Genomic DNA, 18435 nt, shown 5'->3' on the forward strand with positions numbered 1-18435 from the left:
AATGGGCGCCACCCATTTACATCCTTTTGGAGCACAAGAAAAAGGAGCTGACATAATTTTTAAGCCAGATGGAATGGGATCTGTAAAATGAGCAAATCGATTGTTTAGTCATCTCTCCGTTTTATATACTGCCCAACAGCTTTTTCAACAGCAACATCAATCTGATATGTACACCAACTGTTGGTGCTGGAGCTGGAGCTAATTTTATTTCTTCATGGCATAGTGGCACCACTAGCCCTTTAACCCGTGCTATGCAGCGGGTTTTTAATTATAGTTTTTCTAGGAAGATTTAAACATGGCAGATAATAAAATTGTTTCCTGTAATAGCAAATGGATTCAGAAATTGAATAAAGATGGCAATTTCAATCAATAGATAACAATAGAACAAAGTAAAAAAGAAAAGCATCTACTTAGATGTCAATTAAGTCGCTGAAAATAATCTTAAACGTATGAAAAAGTTGATTCAAAACATTGAGCACAGGAGATTTCAGAGCATGGCAAAGCCCTTCATATTCAAACAAAAGTAATAGCCCTTCAACATGCATATCATAATATTTTAATAACAATTAACAAAATAGATGAAGTGGACGTGAGCAAACAGGTTTGCAAGCCTCGACAACAAAGCAAGGAACTTTCTTCTTTGGGCTTGCAGAATTCTTATCACATTGGTTGCATGTTAGTCTCCCAGCATCGAGTGTGGAAAAGTTAAAGTGAGATAGTAATGGAAGACAAAAAGAGAGTGACTAAATAATTACTAAAAAACATCGTGGACGGAAGGAACACCAATACGAGCATCAAAGAAATGACAGTGATCAGTGGAACACGAAGCATGTCTGGACTTTGGATATATTAAGGGGGGTGCATGTTTGTAAATATTTGTGTTAACAGGTAAGAACAAAATTTGCTTGAGAAATATCATGCAATGAAGCACACATCATGTCACTGCCCTTCTGAACCAGAGTCGTGTTTATGTCAATATAATGAATGAAAATGGAAATAACAACGTGTGTTTATTTGAGGTGTTAGCTGACATCATGAATTGTTGTGAAAACATTACAAAAATGAAAAACAAAGAGTAGAAATACAGCAATAAAATCTAATTGGATTATAAATGATGGTGCGGCAGAAAATGATAGTGAAGAGAGCCAATAATGGCTAGGTTGCCCATTGTTGAATCACAAAGAAGTATGCATTGGATACAAAATAGATCAAAAAAAAAATATGAATGACAAATGTAGAGGAAAAAAGGGTGAGGACTGAGGAATGTGTTAAAAGGGTGAAACCTTTGAAGGAGATGAAACTGCAAGGCGAGCTTTTTTTAGCAGGTGGCTCAGCTGGAGTGTTGCTTTCAATGGAAGCATAAGTTAGTGATAGAATGATCTCGGTTGTGAGCGATCCCGCTTGCACCGTAATGCTGCCAACAGGATAAGATTGTTAATTTAGTGACTTATCACATGTGCAGGATCCAATTTCAATGAAATGACATAAATGTGAGAGTGAGAAGTCTCTATGCTGAAGGGAGCAAAAGACATGATAGGTCATAGAAAGTTTTGTATCAATGATTACAAGCATGAAGCTAGATTAAAAGGTCTGAATTGAAGAATGCAATCAAATGCTTAAATGAGTCATGTTTGTTTTGAATTAAATTTTAGGAAAGCCAACAGATTTAAAAAGGCATTATTTTGAGAGGTCGCAAAGTTATAATTCAAAATACAAAGGTATGTGAAAGGCATGAAATGGCTTTCAAAAGCCTTTCATTTCATAAAATTCACCTTCATTAATGTTTGAGGTAAAAAGTAGGCAACATCTCTAGTTTTTGTTGACCCTTCTATTGCATCTCCCTGTAATTATTTCTATGTTGGAATGAATTGAGCAAGACGATGAGATGTCAGAAAGTAGTAGTGCAAGAGATGACAATGCAACGAATTGATTGGATGAGGTCACATAATATATTTATTAACTATGGAATTAGATAATATAGGAGTAACAAATTTATAAATAAAAGTTGTGCCAATAAAAGTAATAATTCTTTTTCTCAAATCATGCAATGGAATATTGCTTGTATGATATAGAATTATAAACTAAATTTCATACTCACACTAAGAGTTAAGTTGGAACACTCATCAATAAGTGAAAAATTATAAAGGAAATGTGTTCTCAGTGCTTGTTTAAAATGTAAGGCCTAGGAAAATTAAAGTAGCAGCATTTAATTTTACAGCAAATTATAATAAGCAAAACATAGTGTCTAAAATTATAAATAAAAAATAAAATTAAAGCTTATAAAATTTGCAAGGCAAAATAAAAATAAAAATAAAAATAAAAATTATATGAATAGTTTAACTTATGAAAAAGCAACAAACTTGTTGATCTACAAAGAGGCAATTAAAGCTGCTGTTCATGCCATTTTGTTTAGGAATCGAAGCACAACATGCTCTTGCTCGGATCAATTGGCAAAAAACATATTTCTTAATGTTTTTCACAGGAACGACCATTAATTCTAGAACTTCTAATTGTGTCAGTTATAAGGCCTCGGTTACCTAATTGTTTCCTGTTAACTAATTGTCTTGTGAGAGGAGAAGTTGATTCTAGAATCCAAACTGCATAAAGCCCAGATCTTGAAATGAATTTTAGTTAAAAGTCTGAATTCTCAGGTTGATTTTGGAGGGGTGGGTTCGTGGATTATCTGGTGCATTAATGGTGAAATAAAATGACTTAAGGAGCAGCCGGCAAAAAACAGTAGAAAGAACAAACAAAAGATTAAAATGAAACAACAATGAGAGGAAAAACAGGGACAATGAGGAGCACCAAGCAAGAACTGTGACAGAGCACCTATAGAGAAAAGCTTCAGTTCCAGCCAACAGATAGCTAACCAGCTCCTTCGTGGAACGACGCACACAACTTCAGCCTGCACGTTCAATGAAAGAAACCTGAAACAGTGAAACGACGCTCAAAAACATCAAGAAAGGACACAATAACTGAACCAAAAATGCCGAAATAGTGGAGATTATGATGGAAAAAAAAAAAAAAAAGCTCATCAAGAACAATGACTATCATAAAAGCGAAAAAAAATCAAACCACCAGATCTCAGAGAAGAAAACCCACCCAAAAAAACAAAGAAGAGAAGCAAGCAAAGAGAACAAACTCCCTAAGAAAAGATATGAAGGAGCAGGAATCCCAAGGAAAAAGCTTGGCAGCCAAATAAAAAAACAATCAAACAGGACCGGAAATGACATGAGACCCAACGAAAAATTTAAGGAACGAAACTAGAACAGCGTGAAAGACAGATCTGGTCCCAGTAAAAAAGCCAAAAAAAGCATAATAAAAACAACAAAACACTTAAAACCCCAAGAATTTTTGTCCAGACAAAACAAAGGTCTAATCCAACCCAGAAACCAGCAGCTTCTCCAATGCTGTCCTGTAGACAAAACCCTGCCAGGTGAACATAATATTTAATGCACAATCATGCTTATGGGTCCGCTTCTTTGAAAATCAGCCACGACCAAGCCACAAGCATCACTGGCACCAAAACCCATCATTGACTTGCGTAGAAGTTCAAGCGACCCAGCCGCTGGAAACACCATAAACAAACAGCTCAACAAACAACCCATGCGCGCAAACAACCCAAATCAAGCCTTTGATCATGGAACAAAAACCCCTGAGGCGCGCCACACTGGGAGAGAAAGCCAGAGCCAACCGATCTCTGATCATGGCACAACAAACCCCTGAGGCGTGCCACGCAGCAAGACAAAGCCAGAAAAATAAGAACGTGACAGACAAAATTAGGCAGGAACCCGTGTGAAAGAGATAAAGGCTGAAGCACTGTTGAATTCCACAGTAATTAGAGTGTTGGTGCACAGTGAATAAACAGTAAAGGATTCTCAATAGGAAAGGAGTTACCCTCGTTGTAACTCCCAAGTTATCACGGTGGACTAAAATGCTTCGGCCAGCCTAGCCCGTTGCCTTTTCTATTGAAATGTTAAGAGAGCAAAAGATCTGGCAACTCGATCCAACTTGTTGTCATGGCCGCAAACAAAGCTTTTTCTATCAACTACGTGTATTACTGTACTCGGCAGCATTGTTGGCCTATTCCGGACTACCTCTGCTCTTGCCTATTCCAGGCTTGCTGTATAAACTTAACGCAAGTTTATACAACACATAAGTAAATTTATATAGCAATTCTCAAAGGGAACAAGACCCGTACCTGTTGATGGTTAAAAAAAACTACTGGAGAGGAAAAGGTGAAGAAGCCTTCTTAAAAAGTGCAACTTATCACTAATTAGATGGCAGAAATTTAGAATTATCAGATTTCTGGACTTCTCCATTCCTCTGTGAATATATTGGAGGTAAACCTTTGGAAAATGTAGCTTTGTTCTGAACATGGGAGGCAGATGAATATTCCTAATATTCTATCTCCTTAACCCATCAAATCCATCTGGATCGTTTATGAAAGCACTATGGATTCCATTAATATCATTGATTACCAGGGGAAAAAATTGTCCACCGAGAAAGAAAACTGCTAGACTTGAAAATAGCAGGTGAGCTTGTGATGTTCATAACGGATAGCACCATTAATTCTAAGAGGTTCATAAAAAGGAACTGTAATGCAACTGTGAATGTAATTAACTCCATCTTTAATTAATTTTTTGACCGAAGATTAGCGACAGTTTCCTAAAATCTCTACCTTGGTTTTGGTCCACAGTCATTGCTTTTCCATATAAATGGTCCACGCCCTCTTTTGCTGTCAGTCTGTCACCAACCTGCAGCAAGCATTGATTCCAGCTGCAATACATAGAAGGAAAGGGGCAAGTTAAATTTGGTAATAATGAAGGGAAGCAGGGCTCTATTTGTATCATCCTTGTTGCTAATAGCAGCATCGGGCATTGTGTTGGCTTGTTCCAGCCCAGTCGGTTCCCCTCATGCACCTAATCTCGTACCCTTTCTTAAAGGACCAGCACCATTCGCAGGTATAAACCTACCAGGCCTCTTGCCACCGGGAATCAGTCCAGAATGCAAGGTACCTCTTTGGAATGTCCAAAAATGTGTTTCGAAAACCGCTGGACCGTTTCATACTTTAGTATATGGCCATCTCATTGGAGGATGCTGCTCGACTTATTTTAGAGTCCAGGACCATTGCTGGCGTCAATGGCGTGTATTCTATCCTATTGATCTCCACTTTCCTCGGAGATTCAATATATATTGTCTTCATGCAAGGAAAAATTAAGAGAGATGGACCAACGCTGCTAACGGGAATTTCTCCCTGGATACTCTTCCCGCAGTCGGCAAACGACATATGATATTTTTAGTGAACTAGAACAGTTGCGTGGAACTTTAAAAGCACGGTGCTAGTTATTCTGAAGTCCAAAGGTTTTTTGTATTTTCCGGTGAAAGTTCTGACGTTCATGGTTTTTACAGTGCAATAATGAGCCATATCATTAATTACCAGTGGTCTTTCAGCCCTTCACAGTTCGATTTTGCACATAGCAATGTTGTTACTAAACTCGAAATTAAGTTCGCACATTCTCTATAGACAAATAAAGAGTTCGACAAATCTTGCTGAGAAAACATGTGAAAATGCGGTGTTATATACGAAAACTATATATAACTCATTAAGCTGATGACCGAGAACACAGCAATGGTCAAAATACATACGTGTGCAGAAATATACAAGAAAAACCACACCTTCTGTGGTTGTGCAGTTTGATGGAGAAAACACCATCTTCCAGCGTGACGTCTCTCAAAATTCAAATGCCATGATAAAATCTGAGATAAACTACAGGATTGAAAGACCTTCAAGCAGTGGTGTGCAGAATTTAAACAGGTACGCTATGGACTGATGAATAAATTCAGGTAGTCCATATCAACACCAGGCACAGAATAACAAGACCTGAAAAAAAGAAAAAAACGAGAAATATGACATTGATGCATAAATTTGCTGAAGCAGCACTAGTGTATGCATCCTAGATTAACAATGGTCTGGTATCAATACAAAAGAAACACTCAAAAGGAATCTTTACACACTTGTTCTTAGGCCATATCTATGATAAAAATTTTTTTTAATTTTTATGGGGAGAAGATGACCATACAAATGAGAAAGTGATCAGCATAAAAAGTAAATAGAAGTTGAAATCACTTACAGAGTACACAGCAGGGAAGAAAATTCAAAGACTAACAAAGACCCAGCATTCTTAGTTCTGAGACATGACTAGCTCCAAGTTCAGGGACATCCTTGCAAGCTTCTCTGTCTAATACGACGTATTCCTGTCATTTTGGCAGTACCACTGTCATGATACTTTTGGATAAATAAACCAGAGCACAGATAAAATCACGGGGTTCAGAAATACAAAGCATAAAAAATTCATAAGCATGTAATGAAAAATATTTTCCACCAGGAATTTTTTTTTTGAAGAAAATGAACTAAAATAGAACTGATAAGAATTTTAGCTACTGTTTTTCTAATTAAATTCTACCTTATATTAGCTAACATTACAACTGGTTTAGGGACTCTAAATGCTTTAAGGATGAGATACCAGACCTTTGTAAGTTCTTGCTTGGCAAGAACATGATAGTGTCGCTCATTGATCCTTTGTCCACATATTATAGCAATGAAGAAACCGTAGAGCAAACCCACCAAAACAATTGCTAAAACTGCATAAAAAAATGAACTAAAAATCAGCAAAACTGATAGTGAGCATAAAATTCTCATGAAAAAGGTTGTAGATCTTAAGATGCCACAAGTCATGCCAGAAACAAAATGTAGGACTAGTACCAATAGTTCATCCCGGAAGAAAGGACTCACCAAGCCAGGATCACTAGCTAATCCTAATCTAATACTGATAGAATAGAAAATAATAGAAAAGAACAATCTTTTCTTTGTACTTTCTCCGGTTCTGTTGCTACCGCATGCCTTGCGCAATCGATCGGACCATATAGATAAAAGGGTGTAGATCTGATGATGTCACAAGTCATGCAGTCTTTCAATCTTCCAGCAATAAAAAATAGCAATAGTTCACACAAGCTTGTTCAAATTTTAACAAATTTTCTCAGCAAATTATTTATGTTCTTAACATTGTTATATATATATATATATATATAGTAGAACAAAATATTGAAAACATTGGCATCAACTGGGTTTTACTTTCAATGTCTGGATTTAACCTCTCCATCGGTCAGACTATGCCTGGCTTGATAATAGTCATATTAATAATTGAATTGGTGTCCCCTCACCAATCATTAATGTTGCTTTTGAATTTGAGTTAATCTATTGGCAAGAAGTTCAGGTTAGTGGCATGGTAAACCGTTAACAAATCTATGATATAAAGCTGGTTTTTACACAACATGACATCTCACATTAGGCACTAACATCAATGGAGCCTAACTGCAAATCTCCACCTTCCAAATTAGATTCTTTCTTTTCCTAAAATTCCATCAAACTAAATGCATGTAGTGAAACAATATGATAACAGCACTTCAGATTGAAAAGAAAGGCATCGTAAAGTTTAAATGGGAAACTTCTTCGGAGAATCAGCAACTTTAGACATAAGAAAAATCAATTATATAGCTTCTTGTCCTTTTCTTATTGCAGGAAAATGAGTTTCGTTCTTTTAACATTATTCTGGAGTTGCTCAGGTGATTTTGTGATTAGAAACACTTTCCTACATCCTTATCTTCTTCAAATCAAGCTGCATTTTGGGGGAAAAACTCAAGGAAAGCTGATTGAGAAGCAAAACATGCAAATATTTACAAGCAAACCATGTATAATGACAGCAAAGAGAGTAAAGTCAATCAAAACAGGGTTCTGCATACCAGCCATAGTATAGAATCCATAGGGATGCTCTTCATAGCCAAACATTTCCCTTAGTTCCTCCCCATAGAACTTGTACACCAGCACACCCAAGAATGCAACAACCTGTTTGGTAAATCAATTTATTAACTTACCTACAAAGAAAAACAAATCTAATGATAAAACAATATTTGACCAATCATCTCACCAAATCAATCCCTTATGCGCGACAGGTAAAAGCACATAGATCTTCCAAAAGAAAATGACAGAATATCAACATGCAAAGATTTGCATCTTGGTCGTGGGAAACTAAACTGCTAGAAAAGGGATCCTTTAAATTGTTTTGAAAAAAACAGATGAGAAAAAAGTTTACTAGCTCACATTTTTACCTCCATATTTGTTCATATAGTTCTTAAGCAGAATATCAATGGAAATTTCCGAACAAAGACACCTTGGGTCCACTAATCACAGGTACATGCAATCACACTTGTAATTGTGCATGCACATGTGTGCGTACGAATGCATGTCTTTTATCAGCTGGGATTCGTTAAACTAATTAGGTCTGTTTAGTTTCACACCAAAAAGTACAATTTCCATAGCTGAAGTGACTTCCAGCACCAAACTCCACTAAAGAAATGAACTTAATAATAATGCAGCTAAGTGCACGGAAAGCATTACATAGGGCAATGATAACAGTGCCTACAATTTCAGAAGAGCACTTTGTAGTGTATGCTATTGCAGAAAATCATGTCAATTCTAGACGGAAGAAACATACCGGTGATACCCACAATAGTGATACCTAATCAACATCCAGATTATGTTACCAAATTTAACTAATATGAAAAGGATGGTGACCTTACCAGCTGAACTACTATGAAAATTAATGCATGATCCCTTGCAACAAGGAAGTGAAACTTCAGTCTCAACCACCACCGGTCAGCTGGGACATTTGCCCGCAATATAAACATTGCTCTGCATTCTGTACAGTGAGCAAAAGCAAAGCCCTCCTGAAAATGGATAACAGGAATTAATCATTGAATCAAGATGTAAATTTACTATTATCACATGCATACATGCATGCAATGGCAAGTTACAAATAAACATCTTAAGGGTCTGAAGGCTTGACATGATTTTCCTAATTCTCAAAGTTCCACACATATCATTCTGTAAATCAGGAAAAAGGTATGTCAGGGATAAACGAGTATTTACCTTAGTTGACCTCCAGTTATCAAGACATGATCTATGGACATGCTTCTGAGTGCCTTTGCAATGACATGGTGCAATCAAGTCTTCCCCTGAGATAAAATTAGCATAGATTTCATCAGCATTAGAAAGAAAAAAACAGATAATAGAAAAGGAAACACCAATTTACACACACAAACTACTTGCACTCCCGAACTATTCACTAGTTTTTTCAGAAATAAACAAAAACCCTCCATGTCAAATGATGATCTCAAAACTTAAGGAACCTAAAAAAAAAGGGCACCAAGCACAGTAAATAGAAAAGACCTCCAATATCAAGGCATATACGGCACTGTGGCTGCTCCGGATTCACCAGATGGCTAGTTTCATCGATGCAAATACTCTCTAACTCAGCAACATGAACATCACAATCCCTTCCTAAGGATTTAATTTCACGAGAGGATGATGATTCTTCTTCAGAATGCTGCAAAATATTAGATTGAGATAAGATGGGTTCACTTTCCGAAACATCTTCCTTGAGACTATCATTTGATACTAATTGCATTGTGAACAATATCGAATCAGGATAGAGCTTCCAACGTCATTGCCAGACCTACAATGTGAACAGAACATCTCAGCTGAAACAATGCGACCTGCAAGCAAATCAAGAAAAATCAGAGAAGTTACATAAATGCCAAGTCAATAATGACAAGGAAGACGATCATCAATATCAATTATCCATATTTCATACTATACGCAGCACAAAAATGAATAAAAACGCCATCCAAACTTTCCATCCACACGCATTAAAATTACTATATATACAACAAAATTTAAAGAACCCAGTTTTCAGATCCTCTAAACATGTATACTGGAAACTCTGCGATAAAAGAGTTTTGTTTCTCAACAGATTTGTCCATCAATAATGCATATTACATTTGGAGGAGTGTAAACCAATACGTCTCCGGCTTGTGTTTCAATGACTGGTAAGGCGGTCAAGCTCCCTTCGCCTGTCTGGTCCGATCGTTTAGCTGCTCTTTCTAAGAGACGTGAAAGCAAATAAAAAACATAATTGATTGCTCATACCTTTTCATTCTGCAAACAAATACTAGACAGCAGACAGTAAGCTAAAGGTTATACCTTCGTTACACACGCGAAAACCAACATGTAGTTCATTAGGTCAATGGCTTGCAGATTGCAGAAAGGGTCAAAGTTGGCTCAAAATTAGCACACATTCACAGAATTAAACACATTCAGTACTACTCAGCACCAAAAGTTCAATCTTCATATCACCAAAACAAAAAAAGTTTCAATCTTTACACAAGAATCATTGATAAAAACAACATAAAGCCATAAGATTTTGAAAGAAGAGGGAATGTGAAGATGGGTCTAACCTTATATTTAGCAAACATACTTGCATTCCCTTGCTTTGAATTTGAGAGTTTTGAAAGATTTGAGATTTGCCGTTTTAAGGGTTTTCTTGTAGATTGCCAAGTCAATGCAGAGGAGAGCATAGAGACGGAGAAAGGGTGGGTAAAAATTAATCAAAAACAAAGAAGACAAGAACATAAGCTTTGAACTCACCAAAATTATTATTATTATTATTATTATTTATGAGCACTTCTGTTCGATACTAGAATAATCGTCGTCATCTTGTTGCCATTTGATGAAGTACGGTGTCCTTTTATTTATGATGCATGACAGGCCAACTGCTTGAGTCCATGTCATTGAAAGAATGTCAAGTATGACTACGTGTTGTGTTATGAATGGTCTGTGATGCGCGTGTTTTTATGTAGGGAAAGAGTTGTCGTTAACGTTTGACAAAATAGAAGGAAGACACCCCCCAGGAGAGGGAGAGATTTGGAGGGACACGTGCTGAGTGTATCTATCCATCGACATTCGACTACAACAATTAAATATTCTGAAATAATAAAATTCAGTCATTAAATGAAAAATCAATTTGATTATGTCCTTTCCCTTTTGTTTTCAAGGGAAACATCAAAATATACCCCTGGGCAATATCAATTTCATACACAAACTATTTCTTACATCAATCTTACTGGTTTCTCAATTATAATTTTAGCTTCTGTTAGAATAATCGAAAAGAAACCGGTGATGTTTATATAAAATGATATCATTCTATATAAAATAAAAGCACAGTTTAGATAAGAATATGGATAAATTGCGTTAAAAATGAGTGAATTTTTTTTTTTTAAATTGATATTGGATGATGAGATTGAGATTACATAAATGGAGGGTATTTATAAAGTTTATCCTGGTTTTTATTAGTACTTGTTCGCTCTAACGTGTCTCCCAGTTGCATTATTATCCAAGTCTTAAACACAAAAAATGTCCGAGATATTGGTCGAGGTGGTAGATTCCACGACAATGATACATTTGGGGCGGCAGAGATGTTTACTTCGTCATGGTCCTCCCATGTTATTGTTTTCTTAACGTTGCACTTCCATTCATTTTCGGATATTGTTCTTCTTCATCAGTTATACTGCAAAGTTCACCGCAAAATTAATTAACTTGAGAAGATTGAGGGTTAAAAGCCTCCTCATTCATAGACCAAAGTACACTTAAATTTCTTTCTTTTATGAGGCATTGTGTTGGCTCGTTCCAGCCGAGTCGGTTCCCCTCGTGCACCTAATCTCTTACCCTTTCTTAAAGGACTAGCACCATTCGCAGGTATGAACTAACCTACCAGGACTCTTGCCACCGGGAATCAGTCCAGAATGCAAGGCACCTCTTCGGAATGTACAAAAGTGTGTTTCCAAAACCGCTGGACCGTTTCATACTCTAGTATCTGGCCCTGTGAATGGAGGATGTTGCTTCACTTATGTTAGAGTCCAGGACCATTGCTGGCGTCAATGGCGTGTATTCTATCCTATTAATCTCCACTTTCATCGGAAAGTCAATATATATTGCCTTCATGCAAGGAAAAATTAAGAGAGTTGGCTGCATCTCACAGAGAACCAATGCTGCTAACGGGAATTTCTCAATGGATACTCTTCTCGCAGTCGGCAAACAACAAGTGATATTTTTAGTGTGCAACTAGAACAGTAATGGAACTTTAAAAGAATGATGTTATAGCTGTTCTGAATTCAAAGTTTTTTGGTTTTTTCTGGTGAAAGTTCTGACGTTCATGTTTTTACAGTGCAACAAGGAGCTATATCGGTAGTCACCAGTGGTCTTTCAGCCTTTCAGAATTCGATTACGCACATATCAATATTGTTACATGACTAAACTCGAAATTAAGTTCACACATTCTCCACGGACATAAAAGAGTTAGCTTAACCTTGCAGAGAAAACATAAAGAAATGCTGTGTGTAAATCAATAAATTTTAAAATACTGTATAACTCAAAATTCAAATGCCATGTTAAAATCTGAGATAACTACAGGATTGATAGGCCTGCAAGCATATAAAAAAAATTATGGATGATAAGTTGTCCCTGCGTACAAGAGTGCAAAATTTAAATGCTCCTGCCAAAAACGAGGAACAAGAGCTGCGGACAAAGCATGGATATTGGCAGTTGAGATGGTAACCGTCACCAACATTCACAGCAGCTCGGAGCAAGGTCTCTTGCTCTTGAATCTTAGCAGCCTGAGCCTTGTCCAAAGTCGGAAGAGTCGTTGGCCCTTGACGGGTGCCAAACTGTTAGGCTTCACGAGTATCTTCTAATACTTTTTCTGCACTTTCACAGGCTGCTGCAGTCATATCAATTCTAGCCTGCAAAACTAGATAGATAAACTTCCCTGAATACAAAGAAACGATGATGATATACTCGATGCAAAATGAACTCTAATCCTCCTTTAACTTCTCAATTTGAGAGAATATCGGCAAGTTCTGCATCCCCTGCAGCAACTGCTCGCTCTTGGAATTATAATCCACTTCCATGGTTTTGATCAATTCATTAAGCTTTCAATATTTAATGATGGTCGTTATGGATTCGTTCTGGAAGGCACTTGTGTGCTTGGAGCTGAAGTATCTGTCCATGGAGAAAGAAGCAGAGGCAAAGGAGAGGTCTTATCAATGACGAAGGATCCTACTGCTTCCAAGTACGCTTGGATGATCGTAAACTTTTCGGAGTTGGATGAAAAACGCCAAGAATCACAAATATTCAGCACGGGAGATCATCAATGGTATAGTTATTTTATTATTTTAATCTGCAATCTTAATTAAAACATGTTTCGGATGTGCTTTAGGAAGCCGATGTTTCTCTTACATTACGTTATACTCCATGTGCTAGCTTGCCCAAACAATTCGTTAGCTGTTAGTGATTCCTTTCTTTTCGAGATGAACACGAGCATTGAAAAATCACCTTCTCATATATTCTTTTCTTCTGTTATCAGTAGTATTTAGTAGTAGCACTTTTCCTTTTTCTTCTACATGTACCGGTTGTTTCAGGAAGATGGTGCTCTATCCTCATCAGAGAGTCTAGGAGTGGAAAGCTAGTCCCCCGACTTGGAGTGCCTTTTCTGATCACAATTACCCTGGTGCACTCCCAGGAGAGCAGCATCCATTATACCATGAGGTTGGATGCGAGAACTTCTAATTACTTTAATTTCTTAAATTTCTTTACTCGTCCAAATTATTAATATGTATGTTCGAAGCAAGTAAATACATGCATATCTCAATGAAAAAAGACGAAAAGAAAACAAAAATTTCACAGGCATGAAAGCATTTTAGCCGAATGTTATGGAGTTCCGTTTGAGGTTTCAGGTCATAGTAATTGGAACTGGTTCCCCCTTTAGATAGAAGAATTTTGTTTCTCAACAGATTTGTCCATCAATAGTGGATATTACATATAACTCCCGGATAATATTTTGTATTTTGATTTATATTTTTTTTAAAACAAAGAGGGGACAAATAAATAAATAAATAATAATAATACAAATTTATGGAGTAGAAATTATTATCTAAGAAGGTTAATGGTCGATCAGTTTCCGGTTTCAAAAGTAATCTTTATTCCAGCTAAGGATAACAATTCTCAAACAGCTTCTAAGAGTTTCAAATAACTACTCCCTCTTGATTTCCTTACAAAGAGAGGAACAAATGTTTTGTTCATTCCCTACATCGTCAAACTTTTATAACAAATAATTTTAAAACAAAACAAAAAGTTCTTAAAAGGGAAAAAAAACTTGTAAATATATAAACAAGTGGGGAGTATGAAACGTCACCATCATGACAGAAGTTGTCAGCAATATTTCTCATGAAATTGGCCATGTTGGCGGGCTGTGTTAGGGCTTAAGGGGGAGAATAAATTGAGTGAAAATTTATCAAAGTTTATCCAAAACAATTCACTATAAAAGATGAAGATAAAACTAGTGATTAAAGTATATTAGAAAAGGTTTGAATGAGAAGATCTCAAAAGGAAAATAAGGAATTTTTCCTTAAAGGGGGTGGCACTGAGAGGTAAATAAGGATGAAGGTGGAAAGAAATTTTGATAGTAATTTCAAACTTTTCATTTTGTATTTCTTTGAATTAGAAGATAACAAATCATTTCCTTTCAATTAAATTAAATTGATGTATTTAGTGTATTAAAATTTCATTTATTTGTATTAGTGTATAGTAATGTTATGAGTTGTAAGGTTGATTGAGTTAATTTATGAAATTGTGATGAATTAATGTTTAAATAAATAAACTAATAGTGGCTAATGTTTTAATTTGTGAAATTGAAGAAAAATTATTGGTTCTTTTTTTTTAGAAGGGGTTTCGGCCAAGAAAAAAAAAGAATGAAAATATTGAATTAATAATTGATAATTAAATGAGTTATGTTGTAATGTTGATGATAAAGAAATTAGATTAGTAATAAGTTGATATTGTTGATTAATAATTAAATGATGAAGAAATTATATTAGTGATGGATTGATATTGTTGATTGATTATTAAATGAGTTATATGGTAATATTGATGATGAAGAAATTATATTAGTAATAAATTGATATTGTTGTTTGATAATTAAATGAATTATGTGGTAATGTTGATGATGAAGAAATCATATTAGTAATGAGTTGATATTATTGATTGATAATTAATTAATGAAGAAATTATATTAGTGATGGATTGATCTCAATTAAATTAAATTGATGTATTTAGTGTATTAAAATTTCATTTATTTGTATTAGTGTATAGTAATGTTATGAGTTGTAAGGTTGATTGAGTTAATTTATGAAATTGTGATGAATTAATGTTTAAATAAATAAACTAATAGTGGCTAATGTTTTAATTTGTGAAATTGAAGAAAAATTATTGGTTCTTTTCTTTTTAGAAGGGTTTCGGCCAAGAAAAAAATGAATGAAAATATTGAATTAATAATTGATAATTAAATGAGTTATGTTGTAATGTTGATGATAAAGAAATTAGATTAGTAATAAGTTGATATTGTTGATTAATAATTAAATGATGAAGAAATTATATTAGTGATGGATTGATATTGTTGATTGATTATTAAATGAGTTATGTGGTAATATTGATGATGAAGAAATTATATTAGTAATAAATTGATATTGTTGTTTGATAATTAAATGAATTATGTGGTAATGTTGATGATGAAGAAATCATATTAGTAATGAGTTGATATTATTGATTGATAATTAATTAATGAAGAAATTGTATTAGTGATGGATTGATATCGCTGATTGAACTAATTGATAATTAAATGAGTTATATAGTAATGTTGATGATGAATAAATTATTTTAGTGATGAGTTGATATTGTTGATTATTAATTAAATAAGTTATGCGGTAATGTATTAATAAAGTAATTAAATCAATATTGAGTTGTTATTGTGGGTTTGATAATTAAAGTGATTTTGTAGTGGTGTTTTTGACTAAATAATTAAATTGATGAAAAGTTGATTTTGTTGATATAGAATTAAATTGGTTATGTAGTGATATTATTGATGTAATAATTTAAATGATAACAAAATGAACTTGAAGGATTGGATGAGGTTACATGAACCACTCAGCAGACATGTTTAGCTAGCAGAACGCAAACATCAGGTAGGTGTTTAACACCTTGAATATTTTTATTTTTTTCTAAATTTTAGATATTTAAATTATCTGGATAATTTATTTTGTGAATGAAAGATTGATGGATAAATTATTCTAATAAAAAACTGGTGCTCTATAAATAAACGCTCGATTGATGAGTTATCTAGCATCCTATAATACGGATAATTTTAGATTTTAAATTATTGATTTGTAACAGGTACTTAGGTGGAGATGAGTAGTAAATAAAGAATTTTCTTTGTCAGTAACTAATATATATATAAATGCAAAATTCATCTCAATATCCCAGCATCCTAGTAGATTTAAAGTCTACTCCTATTACTAGTAGATCTTTTGATCATGTAAATTAATTACTACTACTAATAATAATATCATCTGCTAAATTTCCATCAGGAAACAAAATAGAGGAGGAGAAAATCACATGGTCCAGAAATACAAGGTATTAAAAATTCACATACATGTAATGAAAAATATTTCCACCACGAAAAAAAAAAAAACTTGAAGATAATGAACCACTAAAATAGAACTATTAGCATCTGTTTTTCTAATTAAATTCTACCTTATAATCAGCTACATTGCAACTGGTTTAGAAACTCCAAAAGCATCAAGGATGAGATTCCAGACCTTTGTAAGTTCTTGCTCGGCAAGAAGATGATAGTGGCACTCATTGATGCATAGTGCACACACCATAGAAATGAGGAAACTATATATAGAGAAAACCCACCAAAACGATTCCTAAAACTGCACAAAAATAATGAACTAAAAGTCAGAAATACCGAGAGTGAGCATAAAACTCTCATGAAAAAGGCAGTAGATCTTAAGATGTCACAATTGAGATGCAGTCTTGCAATCTTCCAACAATCAAAGATAGCAATAGCTCACACCATTATGTGATAAACCAAGCCAGGATCAATGCCTACATTTCACTGCTCGATCAGTTAGACTAAACCTGGCTTGGTAATATTCATATCAATAATCGACTTGGTGCCACCTCACCGATCATTAATTATCGTTAATGTTGCCTTTGAATTGGAGTTAATCTACAGGCAAGATGTTAAGGTTAGTGGCATAATCTGTTAGAGAATAATATAAATTATATTTTAAGATCTTATCTATCAGCTTAAATTTTTAGGTGAGATAGTTCTTTGACATAGTATCAGAGCTTTAATGACCAAACGGTCACGAGTTCAAATGTCACCATCCCCATTTATTTGATAAAAATTAAGCACAAGGTAATGTGGGCCTGTGCAAGTTTCAAGCCCAAAGAACTTTCACTTGAGGGGGTGTGTTAAAAAATAATATAAATCATATCTTAGGGCCTTACCTAATAATTTAAGCTTTTAGATAAGATGGTTCTTTGACATGGTCAATCGATAACATATCCACAATGTAAAGCTGGTTTTTACACAAAATGACATCTCACATCACAAAATAACATCTCACATCAAGCGCTAACATCAATGGAGCCTAACTGCAAATTAATCTCCCCCTTCCAAATTAGATTCTTTCGCTAACATCAATGGAGCCTAACTGCAAATTAATCTCCCCCTTCCAAATTAGATTCTTTCGCTAACATCAATGGAGCCTAACTGCAAATTAATCTCCCCCTTCCAAATTAGATTCTTTCTTTTCCTAAAATCCCATCAACCACCTAAATGCATGCAGTGAAACAATATGATAACAGCACTTCAGATTGAAAAGAAAGGCATCCTAAAGTTTAAATGGGAAACTTCTTCGGAGAATCAGCAACTTTAGACATAGGAAATTGAATTACATAGCTTCTTGTCTTTTTCTTATTGCGGGAAAAGGAGTTCTCTTAACATCATTTTGGAGTTGCTCAGGTGATTTTGTGATCAGAAACACTTTCCTACATCCTTATTTTTTCTGAACCAAGCTGGATTTTGGGTGAAAAACTCAGGCAAGGTTGACCGACAAGCAAAACATGCAAATATAAATTGAGTCAATCAAAACAAGGGCAAAAATTTGCACGGACTGTGGGAAAACCATGGATAGAAAATGACAAACAAAGTATATCAATATGTCTTGATTGTGGGAAACTAAACTGCTATGAAAAGGGATCCTTCAAATTGTTTTGAAAAGAACGGATGAGCAAAAAAGTTTGACAGCTCACAATTCTAGAAGGAAGAAGCGTACTGGTAATACCGACAATAGTGACACCTAATTAATCAGCATCCAGATTATGTTACCAAATTTGATTGGCATGAAAAGGATGGTTGCCTTAGGGGATTAAATATTGCAAAAATAAACATATGGTCCCTAGCAACAAGAAACAGAAACTTCAGTCTCAACCACCATCGATCAGCTGGGACATTTGCCCGCAATATAAACACTGCTCAATGCATAGCAGGAATTAACCAATTAATAAAGATGTAAACTTACTATTATCACATGCATGCATGCTTGCAATGGCAAGTTATAAATAAGCATCAGAAG

General features: G+C 35.0%; 1 protein-coding gene and 1 long non-coding RNA gene across 2 annotated transcripts; both read right to left on the minus strand.

Moving 5' to 3' along the window:
• Positions 1-392: 392 nt before the first annotated feature.
• Positions 393-5340, minus strand: LOC105131672 (uncharacterized). Its single transcript, XR_843480.1, has 2 exons — positions 2538-5340; positions 393-1414 (listed from the first exon to the last, which is right to left on the minus strand). It is a non-coding gene; the product is annotated as an uncharacterized LOC105131672 (long non-coding RNA).
• Positions 5341-5500: 160 nt separating this feature from the next.
• LOC105131673 (E3 ubiquitin-protein ligase MARCH1-like) lies at positions 5501-10569 on the minus strand. The gene is made up of 8 exons (XM_011034752.1): positions 10357-10569; positions 9290-9615; positions 8990-9075; positions 8641-8787; positions 7804-7906; positions 6533-6645; positions 6135-6258; positions 5501-5884 (listed from the first exon to the last, which is right to left on the minus strand). The coding sequence occupies exons 2-7, from the start codon at positions 9525-9527 to the stop codon at positions 6166-6168; spliced, it is 780 nt and encodes a 259-aa protein (XP_011033054.1). The 5' UTR covers positions 9528-9615; positions 10357-10569; the 3' UTR covers positions 5501-5884; positions 6135-6165.
• Positions 10570-18435: the final 7866 nt, after the last annotated feature.

Source organism: Populus euphratica, unplaced genomic scaffold (assembly GCF_000495115.2).
Source record: "Populus euphratica unplaced genomic scaffold, PopEup_1.0 scaffold24.1, whole genome shotgun sequence".
Taxonomy (NCBI): domain Eukaryota; kingdom Viridiplantae; phylum Streptophyta; class Magnoliopsida; order Malpighiales; family Salicaceae; genus Populus; species Populus euphratica.

Coding starts and splice junctions, on each gene's coding strand:
- LOC105131673 (XM_011034752.1), bottom strand. CDS start 9,527: ATGCAATTAGTATCAAATGATAGTCTCAAGGAAGATGTTTCGGAAAGT. Junction 8,788..8,989: donor ATAACTGGAGGTCAACTAAG/GTAAATACTCGT, acceptor ATCCATTTTCAG/GAGGGCTTTGCTTTTGCTCA. Junction 6,646..7,803: donor TGGATTCTATACTATGGCTG/GTATGCAGAACC, acceptor TTTTTTATGCAG/TTTTAGCAATTGTTTTGGTG.